The sequence below is a fragment of the Stegodyphus dumicola genome, chromosome X1, assembly GCF_044657685.1.
Source record: "Stegodyphus dumicola isolate Sdum_Otavi_A_Nest chromosome X1, ASM4465768v1".
NCBI lineage: Eukaryota > Metazoa > Arthropoda > Arachnida > Araneae > Eresidae > Stegodyphus > Stegodyphus dumicola.
Window position 1 is genome coordinate 226,030,502 of NC_140780.1, and position 23,511 is coordinate 226,054,012.

The 23,511-nt window shown below is 36.2% G+C and overlaps 1 protein-coding gene across 1 annotated transcript in view; it reads right to left on the reverse strand.

The window, feature by feature from the left end:
- The window catches only part of LOC118185682 (sushi, von Willebrand factor type A, EGF and pentraxin domain-containing protein 1-like), a 113,405-nt gene that overhangs the window by 60,632 nt on the left and 29,262 nt on the right, over positions 1-23,511 (reverse strand). The window contains exons 6-8 of the mRNA XM_085808693.1: positions 17,797-17,970; positions 4,818-4,991; positions 2,127-2,303 (exon numbers count right to left, since the gene is read on the reverse strand). Of these exons, the coding sequence (XP_085664819.1) occupies positions 2,127-2,303; positions 4,818-4,991; positions 17,797-17,970 (525 nt within the window). The remainder of the gene's footprint in view (positions 1-2,126; positions 2,304-4,817; positions 4,992-17,796; positions 17,971-23,511) is intronic.

Here is a 23,511-nt window from a genome sequence, read left to right on the forward strand (position 1 = left end):
AAAATTATATAAAAAATCGCTTTTGAATTTTAATTTATTTCTTTATATTATATTTAACTTTAATTATTTAATTACTTTAATTGTTTTAATAAACAATAATTAATTAATTATAAATTAATTAAATACTAATTATAAATTACATAATGATTAATAAATATTAATTATTAATATAATTAAATAATTATCTATTAATTTAATACTCATTAACTATTTAATTTTAAAATTATCAATGATTTTAAGTCATTTTATTTATTTACTCTTGTTCCTGTTTCCTCACGGTCTTCCATAGGGCTCCGGCTTCTGCTTTTAGAAATTAAGCCCTGTCTAGAATGTCTTTTGCCGCTGAGAGCATAGCAACAACAGAGCGAATTTTAAGTTCATTTAGAAGGGAGGAAAATATTGGGAAAGCTGAATGCTGTTCCAGATTCAAAGATGAGATCGAAAATCGAGCATTGTTACTGCAGAGGCATCGGTACTAGGACGTAAGTAGTTATTCCGTTTTGTTTTTGTTGTTTCATATATTCGTCATTTTACAGCAGACTCGAATAACATTGTTATATGTTCTGATGAATTCGAATTCTGAAATCAGTTCTTTATTCAAACTGCGAAACATTTTTCAAATCATTACGAAACTAAAAGAGCGTATTTTAACTATCAAACTTATATTAATTCTACTACATAAGAAGAATTTTGGTACTCACGTATTAACGCAATGCAAATTTATTGTTTTAATTTTGTATTTATTTTGAAAATCAATAAATAAATATACTGATAGGAGGTTCATTTATTATAATTCTTTTATTGACCCAAATTTCGTGATGATTGCTTTCAGAACAAAGCAAATACTCCTTTTAGTAATATGGCTCACCAAAGGCCGAGCGGTAAAGTTGATGAATATTGGTAGGTTGACTCAGGTTCAAATCCTGACGAGTGGGTTGGCTGTATTTGTAACCTTGATACGAATCAGTTTCTCTCAGGGGGCTCTCCACGAAGGCATCCCCTCCCATACGCACATTTCGCTTGCTTTGCGTAATAAAACAAACCAAAGAAGACATTTTAGCAATTTTGAGGCAAAATACAGTATCCCTGCGCACTTTATTCCACGATTTCTTCCACTGAAGGCAAATATCTCACACATTCAGAACTCATTTTTTAAAACTGCCACAATTTAAGTATAAAAACAGGAGCTTTGAATGTAACAAAAGGAACGCATGCGAAAATAGTGACATCATTTACAAAATTGAAGAACTATTATGCGCATGATTGCCAGAGTTTGACGTATTCTGAGAATTTAAATACTTCAAGTAAAGTGGTTGCGCTAATATGTAAGTGCCAAAATTTAGATTGCTATATCACTTTTAAATATGTGTTACAAATGAACACTGAAAAATTAACAGTCCGTTAATGAAACTTTGAAATATGTGTGAAAAGTACCTCTGTGTCTTTAACCAAAGCAAGAAAGGTTTCGTGCAAGACGCATCAAGCTGATTTTTGTCTTGATGAACGATAGCTTGATGAGATGGGAGTGCACAAAGACATTCAGAACTCACATGCTTCCAACGTAACATACATATTTGAAGAACCCTAAAAATTTGACAAAATTTTATGTTCATATGGGACAGGGTAAAATATTTCACTTTCTTTTTCTTTAACTTTAATTACTGTTAGCGTGTGCGTCAGGCAGCTGTATGCGACCTCAAAGCATATGTTTCCCTCAGGTGTTCCAGCGAATATGAGGTATAAAGTTTGCAATGCTGATGCTATGAGGTCATGTCATGCCATGCGCAGATTTTAAAGCGTATTTTGCTTTGTGTTTGTTAAGTTTTAATAAATGTTTATTGGATTTAGACAGTATGACTTTTAAAAATGCCACCTTTATCGATATGCCACCTTCCTGATATACGAGTACTCAAACTTACTATAAAGGTATGCATTTGTGAGGTGAATATGATTGTGATTTATATGAAATCCGTGTGTAAATGCCTAATTTTACATGATTTTGAATAATTAAGAAGGAGTAGGAATTCCTATTTCGCTTTACGCATAATGCCAAGAACTATATTTTGAGTAGAACAGAACTTGAGTATTTACAAAAGATATATTAGTTAAAGTTTTATGAAACTAACCGACACAGATGTCAAGGTCGCCCCATGTACCATCCAGTTCGCACATTCGGGAAATATTTCCTTTAGGGAAAAATCCTTCATCACATTCAATTTTCAAGGGGCTTCCGTAGAACGCAGAATAAGTGAGCAGAACTGCTGAGCCATGCGGAATTTTCGGTTTGTCATCACACTGAATCGCTGAAAAATTTAAAATTTATTAAATGAATATAAATAAATAAATAATTAACAATAAATGAATGTAAAGGAAGGTAAGATTTCTTTCTTGGGATCTTTTTCCTCAGTATTGAAGCAGGTTTTTAATAGTTTTTTTAAAACCCGAAAAGTAAAAAAAAAAATATTCCTCGACATTTTCTGAAAACGTCTAATTCTTGCAAATTTTATATCTATTTAGTATATTTGGTACTTACTTAGTATCCGGTCGACCATGAAACTGGCGCCAAGAAGTGCGATTTAGCGTCAGTTATGGATAAGCAGGGTTTAACAACACAGTCATAATATCTGCGCTTTCGTTTAATGAATCCCGCTCTGTTTTTATGAACAAATATAACATTTATTGTTACTGCTGTAATTTTTTGGGCATTCTGAAAAAAATTGTTAAAACTTGAGAACCGCGTTCTGTAGAACAGTAAGTAGTTAATAAATTGGAACAATCACCTGCAGGAAGTTTGTGTTCATAGCATTCTAAACAATTTGTATTCATAGCTTTCCTGTAAAATCGGAGAGCTTAACAAAGTAGTAGAAATCAAGAAATGTTTTTTTTTTTTTTTATGAAACGCAAAAACGAAGCGAGTAGGATACTGATTGTGTATTAAATAAAGAGGAGTCAGTTCCTCGAGAATTCCGCAAAAACAATAGGCGTACCATTGACAGGACTTCAGTCTCAACTTTTATGGTTCTAGATTAGTCGATTTTCATGGTTGACGGGATAATACATAAGTACAGTAAATTTAATATCCCTGAAAAACAAATGGTGTAAAGTAATTGTTTTGCAGGTGTGACAAATAAAGCTAAAATCTATCGTTTTCTTTGATGAAAAATGTGTATTTAAGTAAAAGTTTGGAAATTATAATAAGCTTAATAGTTTATTCATTATGTCATTATCTCCATGAGTGGTGTTTTTCTTAAAAGATTTATCAGATCTCAATTTCAGTTTCAAATATACGGTGAATAAAAATGGTTCTCTACTGTCATTATCTTTAAATAAATCTTAAATTTTTAAATGCAAATTTTTCCTTTTCAGGTACTTCTATTTCTATTTAAAAATTAAGAAGACTAGTGTAACCTATAAGCTGTTGTTTATAGTGCATATAAAACTTCTTACCTATTCAGATATTTGTCATTTTTATTCATAAAAGTTAAGTGTCATCAAACGGATCTAAACTAAGATCTACGTGAAATACGGCATATTGTTCTGTTAATCTGACATTTCCTGAATTTTTTACATTATAATGGTAAGAAATTTAATCATGTGTAGAAAAACATGCACAACTTCTCATGACTGTTTTTGTTCCGATTTCAGCCTTTTCCTGTGAGGAGACGATCACTGGCCTAGTAATAAGAGTTTGCAAAACGCTGCTTGTACTTTGGCTTCTATTCGTGTCGGTTAAACAGGTTGGCAGCTGGGGGTTTGTTGTTTACCTCAAATGTGATGTAAACACAGGGCAGCTGTCTCCAGAAAGTCCTCTACAATTGCATCTTTCCCCAAAATCAATTAACTCTAGTATATTCGAAAAATACAATCTCGTCCTTACTGAAAAATCCACCACTGAATAGGTAAAGTCGCTGAGCAGTGGTAGTTCGGTCCGAGGTTTGAAGCTTGGCAAGCGAACTAGCTGCATGGGCGTTTTTGTAGGTTTTTCTATGAATAACGTGTTTACGAGCCAGAATTCGTTAGAAAGTCTCCACGAAGGCATCCCTCCCCTTAAGCCAGATAGCACTCGAGTGTTTTGTCTTAATCAAATAAATTAAACCTTATTGGGATATATGATGAAATACTACAGCGTTTTGGATGCTCCACGTGTTTGTGAACAAGTTTGCTCATCAATAATTTGGAATGCTTTCATCCTAGAAGAATCTACAATGTAGACTTATTTTTATGGTTTGGTTTATTTAAGCACACTAGGGCTATCTGCCTAAGGGGAGCGATGCCTTCGTGGAGGACTTTCTAAGAGAACTGGCTTGTATACACTTTGCACATGGGGAAAACCACGAAAACGCCCATGCAGACAGCCCGTTAGCGGAATTCGAACCTCGGATCGAACTACCAGCGTTCAGCGACTTTACCGCTCGGCCGCTGGTGGGCCTCTTAACATACACTAGCTATACCGTACGCATACGTCAAAAGTATTTCTTTTATAGCATGTCTAAATTTAAAAAATGTATATCTCGCTTCAATAATTAATGTAACCAGGGTACTAATAGATAATCTCTTGAATAAGTGAGTGCTAGAATTTTATGAATTTATCAACAGATTTCATTGCTGAATTTTTAAGGCAATCTTTTGTGTTTAATACAATTTTTTAGTTTCCTTTCATGAATGATTTTAAAATATTATATTTCATATAATTATAGTATTTAAAGCGAATGCACGTGCACTGGATAAAACTGAACTTCGCGTGCTGAGTGAAACTTAGTTTCAATATTTGTATTGAAACAAATTTTATAAGCATTTAATTTTTTGAATATACGAACGTGCACACAGAGGGTATGGCTTAGTCCATTCTCCAGTCCTTAAGCAAGTAATTTCATCATTGCTGAGAGGTCTGTAGCCTTCGTTGCATATCAACCAAGCAGTGTTACCGATGGTTGTAGAATTGGCAATTAAAATACCATTGGCAATATCTGGTAATTTTCCACAGGAAGATGCTGTTATGAAGAGAAAACAAATATTCTGTAAATTGACGCATATATTAATGAAGGAAACATTTATAGAAATGCAAAATAATGGAAACAAAGGGATAGAAAGGACTATATTAATCACTATGCACAGCAGCAATGAAAGAAGTTATATTTAAAACATATAATGCAAATTATGCGTTTCAAATCTACAATAATTTTTAATATTCCTCGGAGACGATAGAGGGCTGTCGGGATGTTGCAAGTTCGTGCAAGACAATCCGCTGTTGCGTGAGAGCTGAACGTGCATTGTGGTGTATCAGTAGGCTGTGGAATCGTTACTAAATGAATCAAAACCCCTGGTAGAAGATGTGAGTCTGGACGCCGGAAGATTACGCGAGACAGTTCCGAGAAACGAGATTCTAGTAGCACTGCTTTAAGCTGGAGGCTTCCGAGAAATGTTTTGTCTAGCTAGGAGGAACATGTCACGGCTATGAGCAACATTTTGAAACTTTCCCGAAAATGTTCCGTCTGGAGACATCAAGGATCAAGGAAGTTCATATTATGGAGTTCATAGGCATAAACGCAGGTAAAGGCGTTTATGCCTATGAACTCCATAATATGAACTCCACATCATCCAAAGAGAAAATATTTATCATCAAAAGAGGGGATTTTCTAATACGGTAAAAATTTTGATAAGCCGAAAAGGCCATTAGGAATAAGTGCCTTCACACTGAGAAAAAAGGCAAAACTCAGAAGGTCTTAATTTTGTACCAAAATGAGGGCCAGAATAATTTAGAAAAGGGCAGTCATCATTCATGAATTTAGACTAGAACATAAGAGCAGGTGTTTCCTTGATACTTGATCATGCGACGTCAACCGTCAACTACGCGGAGAGAGCGAAGAGTCCGTAGGGAAAAGTCAATGAGCTTTCCCTGCGAATGGGATGGGGAACGCGCTTACGCGTCGAAAAATTTGCTGAGTTTTCAGTGGTCAGCTGACGGAGGGAGAAATTTCTTTTTCGCCCGCTATTCAGTGCGGTGTTTAAAGGCCAAATGATTGACACCTCTTAGGGGATGTTAAAAGCAAGTTATAGTCCCTTTTAATAGGGTTGAAGGAGCTTTTGAAAGTAAAGAGTATGTCGATGACATCCAGCATAGATTAAATAAGTTAAAAGCAGTCATATGTGACTGTGAAGCTTCTTTTTAAAGAAACGAGAAAGGGGTGCCTCCGGTCAATGACCTAAGCATTCAAAACTCGAGAGGCGGGAAAGGAAAGGAAAGAGAGGTAATTATTCACATGGGAATCTGTGTGACCATACCTTGCCCGTTTGAATGGGTTAGCAGCATAATCCGGGTTGAGAACCGATCTCGATCTCTTCCTGGATGAAGCGACTGCAGGATCATAAGCAGGTAGCATATGCAGCACAGGATTCGCAACATGTTGAATATTTTTGAAAACGTTTTCCGAAAGTCGCTGTATAAAGCGATTGACGGGCACAATTTTAAGATCATTATGAATCTCTTCGTTTCTTATATACCACGGAGCTTTAAGTATTTGCCGAAGCATTTTTGGTTGAAAAATTTGGACGTGTTTTCTGTTAGTCAGCGCTGAAGGGCCCAAAGAGGGCATGCGTAAGTCAGAACAGGCCTGATGATAGACTTGAAGAGCAAAATCTTGCTGTCAGTTGACAGGTCGCTATTTAAAGCGAAGAAGGGGCGCAGATTGGATTTGACAGCCGTCGCATTCGCAATAATTTTTTGAATGTGAGGTTGCCAGGTTAATTTAGAATCAAGTAAAACACCAAGATATTTATATGAAGAAATCCAGGGAATAGATTCATCGAAGAGTATTAAGTTAGCTAAACGTGGGATATCTCTTCGGATGAACAGAGTGGCAGCACATTTTGCTACATTAATTTTGATTTTATACAAACCGAGCCAGAGTTCTAAGGCTGAAAGGTAACTCTGTAATGTAGAGATTACCGTGGAGGTGTTGGAATGTTGTGCGATGATGGCTGTATCGTCCGCATATAATGCTAGATCGATACCAGAGGCCTTAGGAATATCATTAACGTAGAGATTGAAGACTGAGAGCCCAATGAGACTGACCTGAGGACATCCAGCATAGATCGGGCGGGGAGTGGAGAATTCGTACTCGGAAATTTCGTCCGGTCAAGTACGAATTAATAATTTTAATGAAATGAGTCGAAAAACCAAGCCGCATGAGCTTGTAAATAGTCTTAGTCCGTCATACCAAACCCTATCAAAGGCTTTGGCCACGTCAAAATAGACGATACCAGTTTTCTCTCGCTTACGAGAGCCTTCATGAATGAATTCCACTACATGTAATAACTAGTGTACAGTGGAGTGTTTATGTCGAAAGCCGAATTGCTCGGGGATGATTAAATTTTGAGTTCGACAGAATTCATTCAGGCGATTAGGTGAGATAAATTCATATATCTTTGAGAGAGATGAAAGCAGATTACCGTATTTATGCGAATCTAATGCGCCATCGAATCTAATGCGCATCCCCATTTTAAAACTTTAAATAATAAAAAAAAATTTTGTCGGCGAATGTAATGCGCATCAATGGTATGAGGAATTTATTGAATCTTATTTTATACAACAATGGATTTGTATATAAACTATCAATCAATGGTATGATAATTTTATTTAAATTTAGATACCATATTTTATACAACAATGGATTTATACATAAATAGCAGAACATAGAATTAACCTATTAGTGGGCTATTGTTATGTGAAACAATCATTGTTAATTACCACTACCGTATATGCGGTACATATCGTAAAGTATGAACATGAAATAAATCGTAACATTTCTATCTAGCTAACAGTTTCTACAATCAGTGATTAATAGTAAACGTCTTTATTCACTATTTTGATGATAACGTTTTTAGTCCCCTTCTCCGTAATGGTGTAGTTACGAGGCATATCAAACCAAATTGGCGTCTCGTCAGCGTTGCCAATTTGCCCCATTGAAAAATTCTTTTCCTTCCGAAGTGTGATGACATACCGCTAAAATGTTAGTAGTTTTCCCTCAAAATCTGCAGGAAGCTTTTGGCATATTGTTGTACGGCGTCTTAGAGATAAGCCCATCCGCTTCATAAACCGATCCACCCATCCACGGCTAGCTTTAAACTCTGGTTTCGGTATTCCAAGAACTTCAGCCTCCTCTTTTGCTTTATTTCTTATAGTGTCGCTAGTCACAGGTTGTCCATTCTTCCTCCTTTCACGTACGAATTCCAAAACGTTTTCTTCAATTTTAGGGTGTCTTCCTTAGCGAGGGCCAGTGAATTTCTTTCTACTAGTTTTAGTTGCAAACAGTGCCAATTTCTGTTGCCGCCACAAGCGAATATTGCTCTCAGCTACGTTTAACCCTCTCCCAGCCTTTCTATTGCCATTTCTTTCAGGATAAAGAATTACTTTACGTTTGAAAGTAGCGTCATATGACATTCTTCTCTGCTTGCCCTCCATTTCGTGACTACGTACTCTGCAGTTTGTATCCTCTATGCAATAAGCGATAAGCAACGGAGGACGTGGGCACTGTCCCTTTACCAAAAGGTTAATCGGTATAGCACCACGTCCACCTATATATAGAGCCTAAAGCGGAATCATAAGACGCCACGCACCGGGCGTCCAAACCCAGAGCCAAATTTAAACCTGGGGCAGTCCAACAGACCAAATGCCCACGAAAGACAGTCCCAACAACCACCCAGGCCCCACATTTATTAAATAAAATAACAAAAGCATACAGGGCCAAACAAGGGCGAGTTTTGACAATAAGCAAAAATTTTACAAAGGTGTAATACACACAAATATAGAATATACATAGGCTAAAGTACAGCCTGATGTTGGGCAGCCCAATAATATACAATGAGTAAAATATAGACAGTAGAATTAGACTTAATGACAATATAACATAAAAACAGAGAACATAGTGACAATGAATGTAAATGATTAGAGCAATACACAGAGGATATACCAAAAGAAATAAAAATAAAAGAATACAATAGCCATCAGTGTGTGACTGGAAGTACTGATACATGGGAAATGCGTAAAGCATTCAGAATTCGACTTAATTCAGAAGACTAACAACTGGATCGGGATACATTGCATAGCCAAGTACATATATTTGACACGATAAATGTAATCGAGAAATACAGTAATCCATTGTTACGATTTAAATTCGGTTGACGTCATCGGCGAACTTTGCACTCGAATCTAATACGCACCCCAATTTTGAGTACTACATTTGGCCAAAAACGATGCGCATTAGATTCGCATAAACACGGTAAATGGTCTGTAATTGACGGGTAAATTTAGATTTTGCCCCGGTTTTCCGTCTGAAGACGTGTTCCTCTTACGTTCAACCAATCAGACGAAAGTTCTGCTTCTGAAGGATCACGGGTAACTTTCAATATGGCGATGGCTCTCACTGTGAAGTCATGGACGGTGGAAATAGAGGCCGATTTAATTATTGCTGTTTCGTTGTAATATAACTGCTTGAATCATTTTTAAAATATTTATATATTCATTAAATATATGATCGTGGAAATTTCAGAGTTGACAGTATTTTACGACGTTCTTGCAGCTCGGATTTGTTTACAAATTGTTCGTCGCCAAATTTGTCGTATTTCGTGCCGATCGTGTATTATCACTGTTATGTAATAAAATTTTATTTCTTAAATTTAAGTTCAATAATTTTTTAAAATCCGTTTGTATATGCGCGGCTTTTCTCCTAATTACTTATCTTTGAAATTGTTAATTGCATAATCAGTGACACATTTTAAACAGCATAAAAGATGCATAAAAATAGAAAAGCATAGTTTATGTAATAATGAGAATACACCTTAAATTTGTCTATTATTTTCATGTTATTAATGAAATACTTTTTGAATTATAAATACATTAGAAACTACACTTTTATTGTAAATGCAACATATTGAAACATTGGAAATTTATGGATTATTATGCATGATAAAAAACATTTGTACGTGCATTCATTAATATAAATCTTATTCATTACATTAATACTAATAAATATATATCAACAACTTCTAAAGCATCGCATCTCTCTATTTGTATCTAAATATATGACTTATTAGATATGAGGAATATTATAGAATATTAGAATATATGTACGTATGAATACAAAAATGAACATTGCCAAAAAGGTTATTTCAAGTTACTTCTAATTCATATAACGATCATGTCATTGGCAGCAACTGTAGTCACCAGTTCTTTGCAAATTATTATGGATATGTAATAATCAGTTGAAAAATAATTGATGAGCATTTGAGTATTAAAGAGCGTACACATTTTGTTTTTGGGTTAATTTATAATTATATCATATGTAGTATGATCCACGTAATATAACCATGACTAATAAATAAGAAGAAATGTAACAGCTATGCATTTGTAACATTTGATTACTTAAAACAGGGCACAACTGATTATGACCTTCATGCGTGTTTACATAATGAATTGTACTTTCCAATTATGTGCACAGGCCTACTAGTGGCTGAAGCGTCGCTGAACACTGGTAGTTCTGTCTGAGGTTAGAATGCCGCGAATGGGCTGGCTACATGGGCGTTTTCTTTGTTTTCCCCATTTGTAACTAATATAGGAGCCAGTTTTAAAAAATCTACAAAGGAATCCCTCCTGTTAGACAGATATCCCTCGAGGATTTGCATAAAACAAACTCATGATGTGCACCTCCTAATTTCTAGAGTTGGTATAATTAATGTGTTTTAGGTATATTACCGAGTGTTCAATGAGACAGAAAACAACTGGCACATGTTTGATTGCTCATGCTTTATTTGATCTCCATTTTGCTAAATAGTATCTGCTGGCTGTGAGCATGTAAATATCAGCCATATAGATTTTTGACTTAGAAGTTTTTTTTTTTTTTTTTTTGTCTGTTTGTATGAATGGACAGAATAGTAATTATGAGCCATAAAGTTAGTCAAGAAAATGCTTTCACCAGGTCACAAATTTTCCAGTGAGCCATCAAATTTTCATTGGAATGCAGACATCAGAAAATACACATAAGTAATGTCTGATAAACAGACTTATCCAGCACACGTTTTAAACTAGTCTTAGTGTATACAGAATTTGGCTATTACTGGTGTAATTGATTGCTATAAACCAGAAGTGTTTATCTGTTACTTGAAGTGCCAGAATGGAGATCAAACTGATTAACTTGATAGAAATCACCTTTCTATTATCTTCCATAACTAACAATAAAGTTTAAAACGAAAAGAGTGTGAGCGATACAAAACAACACGAAGAAGCAAACGTCACTTTCGCCAATTTGAGCGATAACTGATTCTTGTTTGGCTTTCAGCCTGTTTACCAAGTGAAGGTGGTAACTTGATTTTGCGGAAAAGCGATTCTCAGAACTGTTCCTTCAAACGTTTTGTTCCGGCAACAAATATCGTATGTGATAACGCTTTAACAGCAAGACGACTGGCGTCGTATCTTTCTGCTACTGCAGGACGGCCTATATCCCGAGTCGATTGAATGAAAGTGGACTGTACACTCGACTACCTGTAGTTTGTGTTCCTTTCTTCCTATCACATGTCAAAAGCGGTTGAATTGGCTCCGTGAAAATCGCAGCTGTAGAGCAGCGAGGTCACGTACTCTTTACGAATGAGTCTCGAAGTAACATCCATAGCGATTCCCGAAGGGCAGTGATTTGGCGAGAGCCAGGGACACGATATCGGTATCTACTTCTCAGAGTATGAACCAGTCGTTTTTAAGCCCTTGGGCATTAGCTTTATTTTAAAATTAAGTAAAAGGTACAATTTTTTGCACTGCGTTCTAGGGACAATAAAATTTTGACATGGTGGCGAGTGAAGGGGGTAAATTAAGAATTTCTTCATAACTCGTACAAAGATCATTTGGATGAAATTACTACTTTTAGGTGCCTGGCATATCTGCTGACAATTTATAGAGAAACTAGCTACTTCGGAGACTTAGAGCAGTACTTGAGAGTTGAGAGTCACATGACATGGAGTCGCCTTCTAATTGGTTGAAAACCATTAATTTTGAAAATCACAATTCTTCGTTAAAACTGAAATCCTGAGTAAAGAGTATTAATTTACTGTAAATTCTACATTGCCCTTTTCTTCTTAAATGTATTTAAACACAATTTAAAAGAGATCATTACAGAGGAGGAGGCTTACTTATATGGGCTGGGATAGCAACAAATGCACCATTTCTACGGGATTCCTGGAAGTTCCGTCACAGCCGTCCGATATCGCGATGAAATTCTACATCCTCTTGTGCGTCCTTTTATCGCCGCAGTGGGAAGTGACGCCATATTTATGGACGATAACTCTTAGATGGCAATTATCCAAAATTGATCATATAGGAATTCTCCATAAAGTGAGCTTTTAGCAAGGGAAATATGTCAGCAAACTCCTTGAAACAAAGTGAGTATCTGAGTAAATTCTAAGAGCGAAGATCAAATGCCCACTTAATAGTTTCAGGAGATTGTTGGCATATTCTCCTTTGACGGAACCACTCTTTATGAAGAATTGCAAAGTAATAAATTTTGGGTGATTACCATACAGATATAACAGAATAATTATTATTCTACTTTTAAATTTGGCATATTTTTAATTTTGGTTGTCATATTAATCAGTCAGCATATGTGACTAATAAATGCACCAGATAAACTAAAAATCGGTTAACACTTCAATATCTGACTAAGAATCGAATGTCATAGAAAAAACGCAGATTGAAAATTAATCAAAAATACAACAAAATACATGTATAAATTATTTTGTTAATAAGCTACGGACATTTTCTTTTCAGTAGATTATGGCTAGAACCTTCCAAATTAGTAATGAAACATTAAATTCAGCCTTTAACATTTTACTTAAAAATCACAAGTATAGAGGTCTGTACAGTAGTAAAATGTTGTTTGAAATTTTACAGATATTAGAAAAAAGAAAATGTATTTTCTGAATATGCGCATGATACATAATAAAAAAATTAAAACTATGGTTTATCACAACAATACAAGGTGTTTGATAAATGTAATGAAATACTACGATATGTTAACACAAAATGGTTCCTAAACAACGGAAAAATAATTTATTGTGCTTGCTTGATTACGGTACCTTCCGTTGTTGTTTTAAAGCAATTTTCTTTTGAGTTATACTCTTTTGAAAAAAAAAAAAAAATCGAAGCACCAAGAAAGATTTTTGCGATAGTGACGAAATTTGGTATGCAGAAACATCTTGATCGAGCATGCAAATGGTCAAAGTTTCAAGGCAAATGAAAAGGAATTGCGATCATAGCATGCATTTCTAGTGCGCAGTTCGCAAAGTATAAAACCAGTAACAGAGGCGGAAAATTTATCTTTTTTTTTGTTGCTGCCATTGTAATTCCGTAAAGAAGCAACTAAAGATGCCATTACGACGATATCGAAGACCTTACAAACAACTAAACGACTTCGAACGTGGTCGCAAGGAATTTGCCGACGAAATGAAGGCTCTGGAAGGCCAAGAAGCACAAATGTGAGGCAAGATAGGATGATTGTTCGCCAGGTCCAAACCGCCCCAACGGTATCATTGTCGACTATTCAACGCACTGCAGCCACGTCTATACCTCCCGTAGTACCGTCCACCATCTCACGGCGCTTGTCTGAGTCGGGTTACGCTCACAGAAGCTTTTAAGAGCTTTGTCTTTAACCCCCAACACATCAGCGGAGTCGTTTGGAGTGGTGTCGCAGCCATCAGACTGGCATCGTATGGTATTCATTGATGAATCCCGCTTCACTCTTGAAGCAGATGATCACCGTGTTCGTGTCTGGAGAGGACAGGGCCAGCGGTCCCAATCAGCCTTTGTTTTACAAAGGCATACAGTTATAACCCCTGGTGTGATGGTGTGGGGCGCTATTTCTTATGACAGCAGGTCATCTTTAGTCATCCTCCGTATATCTTTAACAGCTCAACGATATGTTCATACCATCCTGCGGCCGGTTGCATTATCCTTCGTGGCACGTCATCCTGGGGCCATTTTCGAACAAGATAATGCCAGGCCACATACCGCTCGCATATCTCTGGACTATCTCCGTGCGATTGATACTCTTCCTTGGCCAGCAAGTCACCAGACCTTTCACCAATCGAGAATGTCTGGGACATGGTAGGCAGCCAGATTCGGGCACCACAAAATATCGCAGATCTGGAGCGACAACTGATGAATACCTGGCAGAATGTGTCGTAGGATGACATTAGGAACCTCTACCACTCCTTGCCTCGACAAATTCTAGCATGCGTTGCCGCCAGGGGCGGTTCGACCAACAACTAATTTGTACACTCAATGAGTGATTGTAAGCCGTGAACAGGTAGTATGACCTTGATTTTTTAATCATTTTATTATCTGTGTATGAACTACATATAGATTCATTTTTCCCCAAAACAACCCCTTCCTTCATGGTGCTTCGATTTTTTTTTTTTTTTTTTTTTTTTTTTGCAAAAGAGTGTATTTTTAAACCTGAATCTTCAGAAAGCGCAATCACCGGGATTTATCAACGTGCGGCTAAGTTTCGAATACAGTCGTCAAAACGAGATATTTTAGAATAAACAATTTGTTTACACAAGAATAAGATTAAAATTACTTCAATATTTTTCAAGCCACATTCATCTACACTGTTCATGCCGTTTCGTGAAAGAACTTAAGGTAAGTTTATAAGGTATTTCTCCCGCTTTCCTAGCGTGCCTTCGTGGTGTAGTGGAGTGTGCCTTCGTGGTGTAGTGGTGTGTGCCTTCGTGGTGTAGTGGTGTAATGGTGTACCGGTATTCCAGAGGTCCGTGGTTCGATTCCCGGCGAAGGCGATTGCTCATTTTTCATATCTCCGGCTTTTCCAATTAACCTAATATCTCTACAGTGGCGCTCGAACTAAAAGGGTGTTAGATGAGGATTCTCCACACCCAGCATTTGGCAATTGGGTCCCCTAAAAACCCCAGTCGCCCTTTAAAAAGGGGAGTATATAAGGTATTTCTCCCGCTTTCCTAGCGTGCCTTCGTGGTGTAGTGGTTCTGCACACTGGGCCGGTATTCCAGAGGTACGTGGTTCGATTCTCAGCCAAGGCGATTGCTCATTTTTCATCTCTCCGGCTTTTCCAAAAATACCTAATGTCTGTATAAGGTTCAGTCTTTTCTCATTCGGAACATCTGCAGGAAAACTATTAATTTCTTATTCGTGTTTTGCATACTTAGATACTTATATTTTGTTGTAAATCTTATATTTTCTTCTTGCGTTTAGCATTTCTTATAATTTGTATTACAAACTAGTGTGGACATGGTGCCTAGATATGTAGCATTTATTTAAAATTTTTACTTGGAACTGAATAAAGGGAAATGAACGAAGCAGCCCATGTGGAGAACGAAGCAGCCCAAGCAATTTTGCATAAGAAAGTCTTCCACGAGGGCATCTCTTCTTAGCCCTTCACATACTTTGTCATATTTATCAATTAAGTTCATTGTATTCCTATCTTTTCTCAAAATTTATGAAGTACCCCTCTTTGAATGCCGATATTCGAATTTTGTTTTAGCTGACTTGTTCTTTGAACAGTACGTGGAAATGAATGAGACTAGCATCGAATAGTTCAAGTATACATATTGCATTTCTTCAGCATGCTTTGTTCTTAAGTTAGTTATCTAGTTAAAAGGGAAAATGTGTTTCATTTTTTTTGAAACACATTTTGCTTACTTTCTATGAGGAATTAAACCCGATAAATGTTCAAAGAATTGTTTGACTCAAGTGTTAAATTAAAATAATGCGTCCTTGAAAGCATGACCTTTTTAGATCAAGTCATAACGAAACATTTAATTTTTTTTAAAAATTACCTACTATGTTGGATTATTAAATGGAACACATATCAATATTACCCGTTATGTAAGATATTTATGCATAATTTTATTTTCTAAGTATAATATATATGATAAATTAAAAGAGAAATTTTCCCAAAGTGCTGAACGTTTTAAGTGTCAGATAAATGAGCGTCAGTTGGGAATTCATAACTTAATTTAAAATGAAAGCGAAAAGAATAAATGAAAAGCGAAATGGAAAATAAAAATGAACAAAACTTTTATAAAAGTATAAAAATAAAGAATAAAAGAAAAATTAAACTTGATAGAAAGAATTACTTTTTAAAAATAAAAAGCGAAAAGTAAAAAAAGTTAAAAATGAAATTTTATACAATAAAAATTGAAAAGAAATGTAAAAAATAAAATTTACATTTGCAAAAAATAGGAAGTTGTGTGATGAATTTAATTTATTAAAAAGAGAGAGGAGAAAAAAAAGCGAAAAAAATTATTGTAAAATAAAAAGAGAAATTAAAAACCTTACTAATAAAAAGCAAAGTATAAATTATATTAATGACTTAGACCGTAAGAAATCTATGTGCCCATAACACTTCAAGAAACAAACACGTTGATTGGCTGAAATTTGAAGTAGATTGTTTACGAGAGGCTGAATGGTCCATAAGAATGCATCCTTTGGGAGATTTCATTACAATTTTGTTTGGTTGTTTTTCTAACTGAATGCGGTAAGCTAATTAATTTTATCTGAAAAGTCCCGCTGGCGTAATGGTTTGCGCGTTCTTCTCCCTTGCGAGGAGTTGCGGGTTTGATCCCATCTTTTCAAAATTTATTGAAAAATATTGGCATTAAAATAAATAATGAAATTAATTAAAAATGAATGGTTTTTCAATAATGAAAGGTTCAATTAAAAATAATTACACATTAAATATTTAGTAATTACGTATGTGTATTTCGGAATTTAGTATTTACGTGTGTACAGCTGAGAAAAATGTAATGTAATGTTTTTTAGTTTTGTGTTCTATTTTCCTTTTACATCTCCTGCGGAAGGGACAGGTTGCGTAGGGTTTTTATGGTTTTTCTCATGAGTAACTATTTAATTTCCTTTACAAAGTTCCGCATTAAAGCATACTCCACTTTATGTCGATCGATCTCGCATGCTTTGTAGTAATTAATAAATCCAAAACTATTTTGTCTTTTCCTGTCTTAATATCTAATCACCAACCATTCTTCCCAGTAATCAGGAAAAGGTAAAATATTCTTCAATTATCTTTCAGAAATATTTACTATTGTTAAAGTAGTTATTAAATTATTTTATTTCTTCTCCTGTTCTTCCTTCACACGGGCCCACCAGCGGCCGAGCGGTAAAGTCGCTGAACACTGGTAGTTCGGTCCGAGGTTCGAATCCCACGAACGGGCTGGCTGCATGGGTGTTTTCGTGGTTTTCCCCATGTGTAACTTGTATACGAGCCAGTTTCCCTTAGAAAGTACTCCACGTAGGCATCCCTTCCCTTAGGCAGATAGCCCTCGAGGCTTTACCGTAATTGAATAACCTAACCTAACCTTCACACGGCTGTTTTAAAGTCCTAACAGGTTTAATCCAACCTCCGTTGGTAATCAAGCGGACCTTGCTACATCACAAAAATTGGTTAGGTTTCCGCTTAAAAGTTCTAACTTTTCATCGTTATGCCAGGTTGGTATAAGAACCACCAATCACAGAGAAGCAAACATCGTTCGACTATTTCGCTGAGTCAGCTGCATATTTACGCATGCGCAACTTTCCCTTCCCTGGCTGGCTATGGCTTAAACCCTGTTAAGCAGATGTGAATGGACTTTTAGACCTTAAAACACAAAGCTGTATGACGATAAAACCGTAGTTTGAATGAAGCGTTATTTACCATATCATTAAGGAATAATCTATACAAAAATAATAAGGAAAATGTGTGTTGAAATCCTAATCACAGATGTACTTACGTTTGCATTCAGGAGCTTTATCCTGCCAAATTCCATAGGAATTACACAATATACGTTGTAGTCCTTCTAAGTAATATCCTGATTTGCAACTGAAAGTATATTCTGTAAAGTGTACTCCTACTGTCTTATGAGCATTAACGTTGAATGGAATATCTGGACGCAGGCAAGGAGATGCTGAAATAAAATTAAAATTTTTTAACTTTTACTTGAAAGATACTTGAATTCTTATATTTTTATTTGAAGTGTTGAATACAAATTGAATTACTATATTCAATACTAAATAAATGGTTTTTAAACAATAGCTTGCCTTCTCATGGCTTAAGTGTTACTGGTGCAATTGATATTAATATTGCTTTATTTCAATCTAACTTTAGACAAATTTATTTCACGATTTGTTTTTTTTTTTTTGCACGAATGATCATCAAACTCGTTTAACAATGACACTGATGTTTTTGTTAATAACGTGAGAAACTTTACAAGCTGGTAACGAAATTTTGTATCAAAGACATACACTTTTCTTTTGTCCTGAATATCTTAACGAGGACTACACAGAATGGCGATATTATTTTTATCCTATTGTTTGAAGATTCCGTTTATCATTACATAGATAAATATTTCCAAAAATTTTATGAGCATTTTTTAGATTTCAGTCTATGTAATTGTTCTAATTTACTGTTAATTATTTCAATTTATTGTATATTTAAGTTCCATATGTACACGGAGAGTATATGGCAGAGGTACCAATATATAAAGCAAACATAATGGGTTTTAATAAAAAGTCGTAGACGCAAAATCAGAGGAATTTTTCAAATTCTTATTTTTACATGCTGCGCATTCAACAAATTTAATTACTAATGACGCAACTAAAATTTCATTTGAAAAATTACTAGAGATGCCTTTTGTGTGGAAGCAAATTGTTGTGTCGTGTAGCGAAAGGAGGAAAAAAAAGAAGAGTGCGAGGCGGCCGCTATTTTGAAAATGCAGGAAACTTTCATAAGGGTGTCCCAATTTAAAGATGCATAATCATAAAGCTTAGTGTCTAACACGTAAAAGCAAACATCACAAATGTGAAGGCACTTTAATGCAGGGGCACCCTGTGTAAATAAAAGTCCTGCTTTGCTAATCAGAGCAGTAAGCTAAAACCCTACTTTGTAATATCCAGTTTGTTATTTGTTACAGTTTACACTAGTTGTCCCCCCCCCCAGTTAATTATTACTCACATTAGGGAACTAAATCTGTAAAAGTTTCTTCTTTGCTAATCAGAGTAGCAAACTGAAATCCTAATTGCACAGTGGTAACTTGAAATAAAATTGCCCGCGCAAGTTAAGTATTAATTTTCATAACGGTTCGGGCGCCTTTAGGTCAGTGCACTCTTAGTAAGTTTTCTATCGTCTCGGGCAGTAGGTGAATTGCTTAAAAATGTCAGATATTTTTGGCGAAGCACTGTTATGTAATGGTCATTTGTCACCAGTCATTTTATAAGGTATTTTCTCACTTCTTTCTGCATGTTTTCGTGGTTTAACAGTAAGTAGCACACTCGGCGTTATTCGAGAGGTCCAGCATCGAGACCCAGCGAGGGCATTGCTCATTTTTCAGGTCTGCTGCTTTTACATAACTATTGACTCTACAATGTTTCCCCGGTGTCTGCTACACCATACGGTTTACTTAATGCATAGCAGTCTAGAATTAATGCTGACAACTAAACTTCAAAAATTTATTCGTTTAAATTTGTTTATTCTACTAATATTTAGTACGATAGTTTAAAATGTGGTTAAAAACTATGAGTAAAATAATGTATAATTCAACACTTAATGTAAAAATAATTGCAAAAATTAAACTTAATAAAACTTTTGAAGTTTTATTCTTCTTAATTAATTAATAAAACTTAAAGTTTAATCTTGTTACGGATTCTATAGACGAAACAGATAATGTTCTCAGCATCTATTTTTCCAGAAATTCAAAATAGAACTGAAACTTTTTGAATAAGAAGCCTCAGTTAGGTTATAAAAGATGTCTAAGAAAATTTTTTCACTATTTTAAGCAATATGTTGTCATTATTTACAGAAAGATTAATACAGCTCAGTTAATGCAGTAAGAATTTTATCCCCGATAACAAATAAGAGGCAATAAAGATTGATTTTAACACTGCAAAGATATACGTATGAAATTCTGGTAATCAAAGTATTATGAGTGTACAAATTATATTATTCAAAGTATTATGTTTAATGATAAAAGCCCTAAACATTTTATAAATAGACATTCATTTTCAAGGTGTTTTAAAAGAAATGATATGCTTCCAGGTGCTGTCATACATATAAGGTTACCTATATCTGTATTTTTCATGCCAGTGTTTCCCAAATTGAACATAGGGGTTCCGAAAACTGTCATTAAGTGTTCCGCGGGGAAACTGAGGTTAGAAAACAATGACTGCTTTTATATACTTGGATAGTACAGAAAAGATTGACACAACGGCTCTCACAACGAAACTATTACACTATGCGACAGAAAAATCGTGAAATAGACAGAAGGGGGCGTGAGCTACTCAGAATGCATAGATCGCGCTGGTCGCAAGCGAACGGTATAAGTCAGCGGATCAAGGAAGTTCAATTAACGGAGTTCTTAGGCCATAAACGCCTTTACCTCCACATCATCTAAAGAATAAAATATAAATCACCGCTCGTCCCTTTGGCCGTCGTCAAATCAGAATTCGTCGTATCGCAAGTGCCTGATTGGACTCTAGACCTCACGTAACTAGCACTCTAAGTGGTACGGACTCTTCCTCTCAGCTCATTCTGAGCTACGACTTCATCAGAGAACTGCGGACTGATTTTTCCTTCTGACAGTTTAATAGTATTGCTATGCCATATTTAGTTTAACTTCCTGATCCTTGTTTTGCTTACCTTCAAGTTATGCCTTTCACTTACTCATGCCTGAATTATTTTATGCCATGCATTTTCAAGACAATTCCTTTATGCCATGCCGAGACAGGCAGACTGTTATAAGTTTATGCTTCTCATATGCTTATTATGTTTTAGTTTCACTGCCCTGCTTATCCTGACTATATAAAAATTTCTGCCATTATCTCTCCTTATCCTCTCCTTATCTGATGAATGATTTTACTCGTTATGCTTATCTAGAAGACTGAAATCACTAATTATGCCTTTACGCCTTCACTGCACTCAGCTATCTAGGATTATGCGCTTTTGTGTCTAAGGTAAAGTATGCTTTGCATTTTTTAATAATCACCCCCCGAGTGTTGATGCTACTGAGCATCATCTCTTCTCTACTAACGCAATCGGCCATGAGCACCATTCTGATCTACAAGTCAAGACTCCAAGTAGTCGATGCTTGTCGCGATCTAAGTTCAAAGTTCAAAGTTTCGCCGCCGTCATTGAAAGCGTGGACAGCAATGATGGAAGGCGACTATCGCGGTCAGCGTTAGACAGCGTGTTTTCTATGGAAGGAAGGGATACAGGGTAGTGACATCCATCGCCGCATGAAAACGGTGTGCGGGAACAAAGCACCCTCAAGGTGTATTGTATCCCGTTGGTTGGCCAAGTTCAGCAGTGGAGTGAAGACTCCAGCCAAAGGAGTCAACGTGGGACGACAAGGAACATCGCATATAGCAGCAAATGTGGCAGCCGTGTCGGATTTGATCATGGCGAACAGGCACATAATGTTCGAAAGATGCAGGAGGAGAGAGGTCTTGCTCAAGCAACATTGCAGGCGATTGTGCATGATGATTTAGAGTACGCGATGCCGATTCGGATGACATCTTCGCCCGCCTGGTCACAGGGAACGAATCTTGGTTTTTGTACTACACTCCCGTAAAAAACATGGAGTGGAAGCATGCATCAAGCCCACGTCCCAAGAAGCCTAGGCCGGCGTTGAACACACGGAAACAAATGGCAACCGTGTTCTAGGGTGTCCAGGGCATACTTCTCGTGGACTGGCTGGAACCTGGTTGCCCCATCAACAGCGACCGGTACTGTGAGTTTGCCAGAACGCTGCGACCGCGTATTCAACTTTGCAGTCCGGGCAAACGGGCACGGCATGTGCTGTTGCAGCACGTCACCATCCGCGATACTCACAAGACATTGGGCTTCATTGTGTTGCCACACACTCCATACTCGCCAGATCTGGAACCCTCAGTCCAAGCCTTGTTTGACAAGATGAAGAGCACAGTCAGGGACCAATATGTTGAATATTTTGCCGAATTGCATGCAGTTGTCCGTAGGCGGTGCACCAACACCCCCACAGACTGATTTACAAAAGTCCTTCGGACCTCCCAGCCAGATGGCAGAAGTGTATTGACTTGGAAGAGATTATTTCTAACTGATATACTATCAGTTTTTTGTTAATAAATTGTATTCCGCTCTCTGGTAGCATTTGTGTCATTCATTTCTGTACGACCTTAATATTAAACACACTTTAAAATAACGTTTAAAAGAAGACCCTCCAAGAGTTACGGGTTGAAACAATAAACTTCCCAAAATACAATGAATAAGTGTCATCGTGTTCTTGATAACACACTACCAGACATTAAAATTGCTGAGCCATGAAGATGACATGCAGCAAAATGTCAAATTTGCATGAATGGTGGGATATGAAAATGATTAACACTCCAGTGCATGTGCTTAAAGCAGGTATGAATAACGCCATCTACATCCTGTATAAATGGGAAGACTATACAGTGGATTTCGCTCTGCAATGAGAACACTTTCAGATCAGTACATCCCAGGGAAATTCCTGGCATTTTAGACACTTTTATCTCTTCTACAAATATTCCTTTGTCTATGGAAATGTTCATTGACCTGTCTTCCGATCACGTGGTCTCCTTCCCATTTTTGGTCCTAATGAAGCAATTAGTTCCGACACGGGAACAATTATTAAAACACTCTGCCAAAAACCGTGGGCAAATTTTCATGTATTCATTTATCTCCTCTATTAAATCAGAAATCAACAGAATAAACAGGGAGATTAAAAGTTTGATCAGCGGATATAAGCAAAGCTCCTGGGAAAAGGTCGAATAATTTAAATTCAGAAGACAGTACTTTCTGCAGCTCTATTCAAAATTTAAAAGGCAGCAAACCAAACAAGAAAACCATCTGAACTAACTCCAAATTCTTTTGAACGAACGAAGATAAAGCGAACGCTTTTGTCAACGAATTTAAGCAACTATTTCAGCCTAACTAACATCCAAACAACCTTAGTTTTACTCAACATGTAAACAGTACTGTTGAAAACTGGCTCTTCTAAACTTCCGTTTAAAATATTCGACAATTATCAACCTCTACGGAAATAAAAAAAATAGTTACTACTTGGCAGAACCGTAAGGCTCCGGGAAGATATGATGCTTCAAAGAATGTAATTGAAAACATTACTGATAACATTATCACAAAAGTCTCTAGCATACTCAACGCTTGCCTTAATTTAAATTATTTCCCCGCGGCGTGGAAAAATACCACGATTATCCTTATCCTCAAACCTGCAAGGATAATTTCAAAATGGAAAACTTGAGGCTGATTAACCTATTGCCTTGCCTTGGAAAATATGTTTGAAAAAAATCATTTTAAATATACTATACCTAACTCTCAATGCAATGCCCAGTCAGTAGTTCAAATTTAGAAAAGAACAGTCTACTATAATGCAGTTGGTTCGTATCTTTGGATCTCTCAGCGGTGCCATCAATAACCATCATGTCGTAGCTTTACT